Source organism: Vigna angularis, chromosome 1 (assembly GCF_016808095.1).
Source record: "Vigna angularis cultivar LongXiaoDou No.4 chromosome 1, ASM1680809v1, whole genome shotgun sequence".
Classification (NCBI taxonomy): Eukaryota; Viridiplantae; Streptophyta; class Magnoliopsida; order Fabales; family Fabaceae; genus Vigna; species Vigna angularis.
Window position 1 is genome coordinate 44,264,798 of NC_068970.1, and position 12,061 is coordinate 44,276,858.

At 30.0% G+C, this 12,061-nt stretch overlaps 1 protein-coding gene and 1 long non-coding RNA gene across 2 annotated transcripts; both read left to right on the forward strand.

The window, feature by feature from the left end:
* Positions 1-1,345: 1,345 nt before the first annotated feature.
* On the forward strand, positions 1,346-4,064 carry LOC108319115 (uncharacterized). The gene is made up of 2 exons (XR_008247012.1): positions 1,346-1,979; positions 3,783-4,064. It is a non-coding gene; the product is annotated as an uncharacterized LOC108319115 (long non-coding RNA).
* Positions 4,065-7,309: 3,245 nt separating this feature from the next.
* LOC108319098 (tetrahydroberberine oxidase) lies at positions 7,310-9,037 on the forward strand. Its single transcript, XM_017550121.2, has one exon. It carries the CDS (start codon positions 7,344-7,346, stop codon positions 8,952-8,954), a length of 1,611 nt encoding a protein of 536 aa, XP_017405610.1. The 5' UTR covers positions 7,310-7,343; the 3' UTR covers positions 8,955-9,037.
* Positions 9,038-12,061: the final 3,024 nt, after the last annotated feature.

Sequence of the window (12,061 nt, forward strand, 5' to 3'; positions counted from 1 at the left end):
AATTGACACAACATAAGAACATGAAAATGGGTTTTCAAACTTCAGTGTTTTGTAAAATGAAAATAAAATGGTAAAACGAGAAAGTAATGACAATTTGGATTCAACAAGACTTTAGATAAAACAATAAGATCATAAAATCAAAGAAAAAGTCTCAAAGACATAACCCATACCCATGAAAAATAGAGAAAATTTGTGCAAATATTCATATGGAAAATGGAAATCCTAAAACACAAACATGGATGATTCAAAAAGAATAAGTAGTTTGAATAAAATTTAAAAACACATGAACAAATATATGAATCAAAACACAACATAAGACATGTAGGAATAGACGAGACAACACGAAATAGGTAAAGACATACAAAAAAAATGGGTAAGAACCAAAAAACATGTATTTCTTATAGACCTCCACTAAAAGTAACCTTAGCTTTAGGTACTAATTGACGGAGGCTCCTTCAATGAAGTTGATGAAGATCCCTTGATGAAGATGATCAATGTGTAGAAGCATGAAGAAGAAGAGATGAAGTGGCTTGATGAATGGGTAAGTGATGCATCTTTGAAGGAGGTTGAGCCAACCTTGAAGGAAAAGATAGAAGAAGTCTAGAAAAGAGACAACTCCAAGAGAACTTAGAAAAGTGAGAATTGCATTTTTGGCAAAGTTTCACTAATGTCATTCAAGTTCTAAAATCTTACAAAGGAAGGAGCTCTCCTTTTATAGGAGAAGAAGAACCCTTTAGAAACAAAATAGTACATGCACTTGAAAATAACTTAGAAGCTTCCTTATCAAGGGGAGGGGGGTTGAATGAAAGCCTCTCCTTTCAACCAACTCCTATCAAATGTCCAAGGGAGATGCATGGGAGCCTCTCCCTTAAGTGATCGACCAAGGGGGGTGTCCCTTCCCCATTCCAAGTTTAAAGGCTCTTTAAGGCCCAAATCAAGCCCAATTAGGCATTAAACAAAGTCCAAGGCCCAAAAGGTGGCACAAATCTCCTCTAATTTGCGCAAATCTACTTAACAAAACTAAACAGTGTTATTGGCCCAAATACAAGGCCTAAAAGACAGCTATATTACATATTTACAAAGTTATTTAAGAGAAAGGAAAAGCTTAGTAATTGATGCTCCACAAAAGTAGAGTTTCTAGAGCTTCATCGTCCTCTTCCATACTCTTTGTCATTACTCTTATGAGTGGTTCAATATGTCCTTTAGATAATTCACTACAAGAAATATTACAATTACATACGAATAATTATATACGAATTATAATCTGTATGTAATGTATATTATATACGAATTTAAAAATAAGAATTACACACAGATGTTACATACGGACCTGAAAAATCATTTTTTAAAAAGAAATTGAATTTACTAAGCACGGAACCCTCGACCTCTCGTCTCTCGAACCCTAATTCCACCTTTATTCCCTGCAACTTTCATTCCACCTCTCTTCTCTCTCGACCTCTCCTCCCGAGCCTTAATTCTATTTCACATTTCTCTGCAACCTTCATTCCAGCACTCCTCTTCCTTTCATTCTTCGTTCTTCTTGCATATAACTCTCACATAAAGTTATAAACACTGAAACAACGAGAGCAAGTTTCACCATCTTCACCCTCTTACTTTCCTTTTTCGCAACGAGAGCAAGTTCTTCCTTTCAATGTTTGATTATATATTAGTTTAACTTGCTTGGGAGTTTGGTGTGATTTCTATTTTTCTATTTTGATGATAGTTATGACATGGATAGATATTGTTTTTGGAATAAACTGACTTTTAAAAGGATGGTTATATAGTTCCATGTTGTTGTCTTTGTGATGTTATGGGTGATCATTTTGTTCAAATTCTCATCTGCATACCACATGATTGACCATTGGCCAGAGGTCTTTCCTGCAGCTACAGATTCACGCTACTTCCGTGACCTTGGATTACCAGCTATTGGATTCTCACCTATGGCAAACACCCCTCTTCTACTCCATGACCATAATGAGGTGATTCCTTTAATTTATTGTATGCATAATTGCTTCTTTTGTTAGTGAGCTTATTTGCATAAGAGTTATCATTGTCTTTAGAATCATATATCTGATTTGTTATTTAGAACTGAAGCTTGCATTAGACCTCGTACACTGGCATCCTGGGTTGACTTTTAGCCTCCTGAAAAACTCCTGTCTGCCAGATCAGAGCATAGTTTTGGTAAAGAAAGTGTAACCATAAACACTTGGATATCTTGATTTGATTTAAGGTTTTAAAAAGTCTTATTTTTTGACAATTATATATTATGTGCTGTAGGAGACTGGCTTTGGTTATTCTTGCTGCTGTTATGCTCTTTCTTGCTTTTGTTGGATTCTATACGTTTCTTTTATCCTGTTTTAATACTTGTTTCTGTCTCTATGATAAAGATTTTTTGTCGTCTCATGTGATTGTTTTTGTGGTCACAACTTTCTGCAGTATTATCAATATTTGGTCTTCAAGGTCTTGTATACTTGTAAGTTAAACTAGTTGAGCATTTTTCTATTTATTTTTTATTTTTTGACTTTGTAATTCTCAATAGTTTGTCCCATCTAATTACCAGCCATTAAATCATGTTCTTTTAATGACTACAGCTTGATCCTCATTGGTTGGATTCTTGTTGCTGGCACATTTATACTTTGTGGTATATTTCTCTTTCTTCACAAGTAAGTCCCTTCTATCTTGTAGAATTTATATTGAAGTTTTTAGTTTTCACCTTTCAGTTACTCTGTTAACTTGTCTATTATGAGTCACTTATTTCGTGAAGTCCATTTTCTAGTATAATCACTTGTGTTGCACATGTATAACAAAAGCCTATTTTATTGCATATTTGCTTGTTGAATCTAGAACACTATAAGTGGAACGAGATTCCACACCCACATTCAATTTTTTTGTCTCTTCCTAAAAATAAATTTTATGCAAAACTTTCTTTTTTATATAGCTTTGGATACATTAGAACCAACCTCCATTGATTTTCTTAATCTCTATTTCTCGGTTCAACCAACCCTGCCACAATCGATTGTAGTCTTTTGAGCTAAGACAAACAGGAATCGCATCTTGCTTTGCGGTATTTTTCCTATTGGATTTTTTTTATTTGAAAATAAATTTAGGATTTGAAAATTCATTTTAGAATTAGAAAAAAAAATTCAAAACAGGATGTTCTGAAAAGTATTTTTTGATCTGAAATATCTTTCAAAATACTTGTTTAATAATTTTTTTTATATTTCAGTTTTTGTGTTCTGAAAATATAAAAGACAAAATTTTGAAACAAGTATTTTGGAAAGTAATTTTAAATCTAAAATTATCTTCTGAAAATTTCTTTCTTTTGTTTTGGATGGGTATTTAGAATATGTTTTTCGAATCTAAAACTATTTTTCGATCTTAAAATATTAAAAATAAGATGTTAGAATATTTATTATATTTTTATTTACGAGTGATTTGGAAAATACCACTTTTATGGGGTGGAGGAAGTAGTTTATTCATGTTCGAAGTAAAGCCAATTTTATTTTGTGGGATAAGAATCGTTACTGTCTCTATTCTAGATACTTTTGGAATCGTTACTGTCTCTGTTCTAGTTACTTTTGGAATAAGTATTTAATTATAGTAATTAAATTGGCACAAATAGAAAATTAATTAACCTAGAATAAACATACTGTCAAAATACTCCCTCAGTTTTTGGTGGCTAAAGCTATTATTGTATATTCAATGGTTTTGTTGTTCATGGATCTTTATGGTGGCTAAAGCTATTATTATATATTCAATAGTTTTCTGTCTTAAATGGACAGGTTTGGAGAGACCAAATGCTACTTTAGCATATGTGGTACAGTCCCTAAAGTTCAGTTTGAAGATAGTGTGTTGGAAGCTTTATTAATGTCGATTAATCTTAGTGGTTTGAAAAACCTTTTATAATTGTAAATGGCTTTGACATAGTGCCAGCTTAGATTATTAAATTTGTTTATTATGAATATATATTAAAATTGTGGGTGTTGAATAGGTAACACATTGTAAGAGATTTATTAATGTAATTGTTTAAGAGATTGTTAAAGAATAAGAGTTGTATTTATTTTTTTGAATTCTATTTATAAAAAATAATCAGTTCTTGTTATTTGAACATTTGGCAATTCTGTTTGACTTTTATCATTATCAGCCATATAAAACTTCTAACTATTGAGTGCAATAGAATCATCTATTTTTTTTTTATAAAATCATAATTATATAAGGAAAAATTCTTATGTAATTTATCTATACTCTTTTTATATACGGATTTTTGTCCGTATATAATTTGTATGTAACATTATTTTATAAACGGATTTTGAAGATTATATACATATTTTAATCGGATATAACTGATTTTTCTTGTAGTGATTTTCCTCAAATTGCCTCATCTGTCGTATACTTCGACACCTAGGAGTTCGAAAAATCATTCACTGAGTGAAGAAAGAGGTTGAAAAGCGTAAAGAATGAAGAGACTTGTTTAAGGGGAGATACTAAAAATAGGAAAGACAAAGAGATGAACCCACTTTCATAGAGAATGATGACCTTCAAGAGAGTTCTTCTTCGGAAAGGCGGTGGTGAGTGATGGAATTGGAAGAAGAAGAAGGAGCAATATCAGAAATTCCCTTTAATTCAGACTTTAACAAAAAAATTTCCAATTTTCTTTTTTAAAAATGTTAAAGTTCACGTCATTGGGCTACATCATTTAAAAATTACACAATAACATGCAATGTCTGTTTTTTAACGTTGTTCAACAATTTATATTGTTTTAATTTTTCAAAATTAAAGACTTAATTGAAATAAAATACTTTCAAAGATCGACCTACAATTTCCAACAAAAAAAAACCTTGATAATGATTAAACCTATTTATTTTATAATTGTATCTTGTTAAGTAAGATGTTACAAATTTTTTAATATAATATATAACATTATTATTGCAATACGGTTGTAAACATTTCTATTATAATATTTTTATTTTAAATAAAATAAAAAAATACTAAATTTAATTTTTAAATTATATTGCTTTAAAATCATAAATTATTTTTTATTTTTTTGCTTCTCCTATATAAAGTTTAAATTTAATATTTTTAATGAATTATTTTAAATTATTTTTTCATAATTTTAATTTTAATTTCATTTTTTTTTCTTCTCATTTTGAGGAAACAAAATATAAAAAGAGTCAAATATAGCATCAATAATGTTCCAATAAACCTATTTAAAAAAATAATTCTGCAATAAATATATTTAAATAAATTTTCTTCAAAAAATATTATTTTTAAAAATCACTTTATTATGCTTGGGTCTCGTTTAAACAAGTAATTGGGAGTTGAGAGGCCATATCTGGTAGGTAAAGTCTTCCATAATTCAATCACATCTTTCACGTGTTGGAACAATTTTTCCTTTATTATGTTTAAAAAAAATATTGTTAAGACAGATGGTATAGAGAGAGACAAGAACTCTAACAACTTTTGTTTGAAAAACGAACATTTAATAAAAACACGTTTGTAACTTAAACCGTACGAAGAATACGTCTCATAAAAGCAATGTGAACAATGTAGTTCCAATAATAATTTATAAAACTCACAAATAGTGTGTAACAAAATTGAGTTTAACATTTCAAATTATTTAAAACTTAAAACAGAGTTACTATTAAATGTTGTATCTTATAAATGTTATGTTACTCAAAATAACATACTTGTGTGCTAAAGGCAATTCAAAAGTTATATACAAGATCATAAAGACGTTAAAAAATAAGAAGATATTTTTGAAATACTTTCTTAAAAAAATTTTGTTATGAAGAAGTTGTACATGTTAACTGTACAAAAAGCATGATTACTTTGACGTTGTTTTGCACCTGACTTCATATCTAAAGGTTATCTGATTTCTCCGAAACCAACTCTTTCTGAATAATCAATCTTTTTGAAAAAGACTAAGAATGGATGGAGAGAAAAAAAATAAAAATTTATGTTTGAATCTTAGGTTTTGAGTCTTACGTTGTTATTCAAGCTTCCATCCTACATAGAACAGAAAAATAATAATATTGAACACGCCTTATTTAATTCCGTCTTCTTCAACTTTTTCTGCAATAAGATCATCGGTCCCACGGACAGCTATTAAAAAGTACGAAAGCTATAGTAATATTTTTGGTTGTGTAATGACTATTTTTTAATTTAGAACAATGATATGCATATATTTTAATTTTATCTATCTATTATATATTTAAAACTTTTATCTTTGTTTTCTTATCATATAATATTATTTGTAAATTTATCAGTTTTTCTTTCTAAAATATATTTTAAATATCAATGTATGTTTTTGGTATTCAAAAACATATTTAAGTAAATAATCACAGAAAATTAAATTGAAAAAAAAATTAATTGATGTTCGAATGTTTAAGTAAATTTTTTAAAAGATTTTAAAGGACGATTAAGTAAATTTTTTAAATGAATTCAAATTCCGACGAGATATTTTTAACATACTGGAGGTGAAGGATGAAAATAAGAAGGTGGTGGGGACTGCTAAAAAGAAGCATTGAACACGCCTTATTTAATTCCTTATTTATCTTCTGTCCCACGGATAGCTATAAAAAAACTAGGAAAACTATAGTAAGTTAGTTATCGAAAAATAGTAATAAATTATCTTAATAATTTAATAATATAATGTTTTATGTCAAAAAATAAAATAAAAATAATTAAAATATTAATATTTTTTTGTTGTGTAGCGATTATTTTTTAATTTAGAACAATGATATGAAATATTTTAATTTTATCTATCTATTATATATGTAAATTTTTTTATCTTTTTTTCTTATCATATTATATTATTTGTAAATTTATCAGTTTTTCTTTCTAAAATATATTTTAAATATCAACGTATGTTTTTGGTATTCATAAATATATATTTTTACTTTATCTGTACGAAGGATATCATTCTGAAGAAATGTTTCTTTAGTTTTAGGTTGTGAATTAAGTAACTATTTTATTTTTCATCTAGGCCGACAAAAGAATCTTTCTAAACACGAGTTTTGCGCATGATTTGATAAATCTACTACACTTCTGGATATGTTAACGTCAAGCTCGAGAATTTCCGCATTAAATTGCACCTATCATATCGACAACCAACCTACCATATATATATATATATATATATATATATATATATATATATATATATATATATATAGAAAGCACGTCTCTCAGCTCCTATTTCACCTTCACCTTCTTCACTGTTATTGCTCTTTTATTTTCATTGTGATAAGAGAAAGTGAAACAGTGAAACACAACATTAAACTCCAGACTACTATAAATTAAACACTTAGCACTTCCATATAAACAACAAACCATTCACAAAAATGAAGTATCTAAGCTCCTATTTCACCTTTGCTACCGTCATTGCTTTTTTATTTTCATTTGAACCTCCTTCACTTGATACTCGTGAAAAGTTTGTTCAATGTCTTTACAACTATCCCCATATCTCCAACTCAATCTCCAATGTTGTTTACACACAAACCAACTCTTCATACTCCTCTATACTGGACAGGGCCATTCGAAATTATAGGTTCTCCAATTTAAGCTCAAAACCCCAAGTCATTGTCATGCCACTCGACGTTTCCCACATTCAAGCCACCATAATGTGCTCCCAACGCCATGGCTTGCAGATTCGAACCCGAAGTGGAGGCCATGATTACGAGGGTCTCTCGTTCGTTGCCCAGGTTCCCTTTGTCATCATTGATATCTTCAACCTTCGAAATATCACAGTTGACGTAGAAAACCAAACTGCATGGGTTCAAGCTGGGGCAAATCTTGGTGAACTTTACTACACCATTAGCCAGAATAGCAAAACACTAGGGTTCCCAGCGGGTGTGTGTGCCACTGTAGGCACTGGTGGCCACTTCAGCGGTGGTGGTTATGGATTCTTGATGCGTAAGTACGGTCTTGCCGCAGATAATATCATTGATGCTCACATAATAGACGTGAATGGTAATCTTCTTGACAGAAAAGCCATGGGTGAGGATCTGTTTTGGGCCATTAGAGGAGGTGGTGGAGCAAGCTTTGGAGTCATCGTGGCTTGGAAGATAAAGCTAGTTCCGGTTCCATCAACTGTGACAGTGTTCAATGTTGCAAGGACGTTGGAAGAGAATGCAACCGAGATCATTCAAAAGTGGCAGCTTGTGGCAAATAAAATGGACGAGCGCATATTCATTAGGGTGGACGTGAAAAAGGTAAATTCAGTTGAAGATGGAAAGCAAACAATACAAGCAAATTTTGTGTCCATGTTTCAAGGAGGTGTAGAAGAACTTATTCCATTGATGCAAAAGAGTTTACCGGAGTTGGGTTTGGACAGGAAAGACTGTACTGAGACTAGTTGGATTGGTTCAGTTGTTTTCGCGAATGCTGTGTTGCTTGGATCTAAAATGAATGAAGAGCCTGAAGTTTTGCTGAACAGAAGTCGATTTCGTCCAGGAATAAACAAAGCAAAATCTGATTATGTTAGGAAACCCATTCCTATTGATGGATTACAAGGGTTATGGCGTTTGCTGTATGAAGTTCCAGATGGTGAGCTTCAATTCGCCCCTTATGGAGGCAAAATGGATGAGATATCGGAATCTGAAATTGCATTCTCACACAGATCTGGATTCATATTTCATATTCACTATGTGGTCGTTTGGGAAGAGGAAGGGGATGAGGCTGCAGAAAGGTACATGAATTGGATTAGAAAGTTGTACAAATATATGGAACCTTATGTTTCACAGTCTCCGAGAGCTGCATATCTGAATTACAGAGACCTTGACATTGGAGTTAATAACAATGGCTACACAAGCTACGACCAAGCCAGCGTTTGGGGTCTCAAGTATTTCAGTAACAATTTCAGAAGATTGGCTGAAGTGAAGACCAAGATTGATCCTCACAACTTCTTTAGAAACGAACAAAGCATTCCTACCCTATCCGATGAAGCAAGTTAAATTAACTCTAAACCATCTAGTATCTATAATTGGAATGGAATAAAATAAATTATATGCAATATGTACTGTTTTATTTTCTTTCATTATTGTTCTTCAATTTTTGTTGCCATTATTAAATAAAACTAATATTCTCTGTCAAAATATAAACGGATTGAAAAAATTAATTAAAATATAAACTTCTTTATCATTCCTATATGCATATTTGATTATATATATATATATATATATATATATATATATATATATATATATATATATATATATATATATAAAGAATCACATCAATGTTTAGTTATAATTAAATTTTAATTATTTAATTCTCATATATGGAATATCTGCTTGATTTATTATGATGCGTTTTTCACTTCACAAAAAGATGTTGAAATACTTTGTTTCCTCAATAAAGTTTTGTTGTAGTTCACCTTCGACGTACAAGATTTGAGAGTAAATAATAGAGTTGATAATGTGTTTAAATGATGGAAGTAATATTAAAAACCTAAAAATAAAAAGAAAATTTTTGTTAATAAGTCTCGTTACTTAAAATTCATATTATCTTATTAAAACTAGTTCTTCTTTGATGATCCTCTATCATTTTTTTTAGTGTTCTAATAGTTAGATGATTTATTTTAAGATTAGAAAGTACCTAAGTGATCACTACAACAAGGTCTTCATTCCTATCAAATCAATTATTGTTAAAAAATAAATGAATTTATGCTTTTTTTTCTTTATTTTTTCATGTTTTTTGATGTATGTGAGTTTAACTCTATCGCATGTATCATCTACGTCTTCCATTAGGTTTTCTATTGACCAATAATTTTAACGACGTACCTTGATCATGATTTTGTGTTTGTGGGGGCAAATAAAGTTATTTGATCTGTAGTGTTGTTTTGAGTTCTTTTAGGGTTGTTTGACTTTCTAACTAGTAAGGGAAGCTATATTTTTTTAATGTTTTTTACTATTTTGATATTTTGAAATAGTATACTTAAGTTGAATTAATGAATTGAGTTGCTGGATTTGAGATATTTTGAGTTTGTTGAAGTTCTATTGTGTTGTGATATACTTGCTTGAACTTTTGGTTTGAAAATCTTATGGTTTAGTTTGAGAAAATACTGATGAAACTGCTTGTTAAATGGTACTTGCAAAATGAGCAAATTGATATCCAATATAAGGCTTAAATATGTTTTCCAAACAACCACAATTTATAAGGATACCAATTTGGTCAATTGCATAAGACTTGAGTACACGCAGATCAAGAATGAAAGCTACTGGTTTCTGATGTGGAATTGAAGGTTTAGAGTGGCAATTAGTAGTCCAAAGTCAGAGAGCTACTGGGCTCCAAGGCATTGAACGACCAGTTTGGGAATTGAGCTGAAAAGTTAGTGGGCTCTTTGTGTTTTAGGCACTACGGAGCACTCTAGGTCATTGAACATTATGAAATCAGTGGGCTCTTTGTTTGGGTTGACACTGTTTGTTGAGCCCTGAGTAGTGTTGGGTGGTGTTGAGTGTCACTTCTTCCCTATAAGTCTAGAACCTTTTTTCTCCGTAATTCGTTGGGTGTTTTATTTCGATTTTGTTTATGCTTTTTGTGTTTTTCTAATTCTTGTTGGTTTGAACTGTTTTATATAGATTCAATGCTTAATTGTGTGGAAATTATGGATGTCTTATGTTTGATGAATATGGTTGTATGTATTGTTAAAGAATGATGTGGAAAGAGTTCCAAGAGAATTTCTTGTGGTTGTTTCAAACAATGTATGTATTGGTGTAGGGCTTACATTTCGGGGGTTATCTTGACACTCTAATAACCAATCAATCTTAAGTGGAGAATGATGAGTTATGTGTGAGAAGTAGCAGGAGGTCCTAGTTTATGATACGGTTCTTTGGCCATAGGTAGTAGACAAACTAACCTTGTGTGGTAGCTTGGGTGAGTAAGTTGTTTCACCACTACAAGTGCATAAATCGCCGGAGTCCTACATCAATACATATATTTAAATGGTAGAGTTTATGTGTATGCTTATATTGTCGCTTGAATTTAGAGTATAATTGTTGTATTATTGATCTAAAATGCATGTTTATTCTTTTGTAAAAATTAGGTTATCCTTTTATTTGTTTGTATGTTATATTGTGTTTCTCTTTTGTAATAATCATCTTATTGGTGTGAGCATAGAATAATGTTTCAGTGAAACAAGACTAAAAGGTGAGGAAACTTACGTATAGACACTAGAATTAGTTTTATGTATATTTGTAATTTTGTAAAACTAATTCCAAACAAATCACACTATGTATAAATACTCTTAGTTTTTTTAACATCATTATATATAAAGTTAGATATTATGATTATGATTAAATAACTATAATGATATTTTATATATTTTATTTAAATTAATTGTTTTTATTTATTGGATATTTGGCGCTTTCGTAATAATGTTAAAACTATTAAAATATAATACATTGAATGCAAAAGTTTAATGACGTTAACAAATTTGAATGAGATGGAAAGGAATTGAGAGAAAGATATGTAAAAGAAAATAATATAAAGATAAAGACAACATAAAACAAACGGGCTTTCTGAAAATAAATTAAACTGGAATTAAGGAACACTTGTATCTCTGTGGTGAGGGCCATGAAGTTATCAATACGAAAAAGAAAGAAAGTGAAGGAAACCTGCCTCATGTACTATTTTTAACCTCGAATTTCAAGGAATATTAAAAGTAAAAAAAAAAAAAATAGCATACAACTAACACATGCTCAACTACCTTTCACTTGGTATTGCAGGCAGGCATTTCGTAATTTAGTTTTTAAATAGAGTGTATTCAAAATAAAAGATAAAAATAAAAAGTTTGCAAGAAAAGAAATGCCTTCAAAGTGCGAGTGTCAAGGAATAAAATAATATTAAAACATTGAAAATTATAATTCATCAATCTTTATACTTTCTCTACATTGTTGAGAAGATTTATAGGAGAAACAATATCAAAAAAATTAAATCAATTATTAAAAATTTAAATTGATTTTATTTTATATTTTAAAATTATAATGTAAGATATAATAATTAAATAGTTCTGAATATATTTTATAATTATATAAAATAATAAAAAATAAAATGTGTCTAT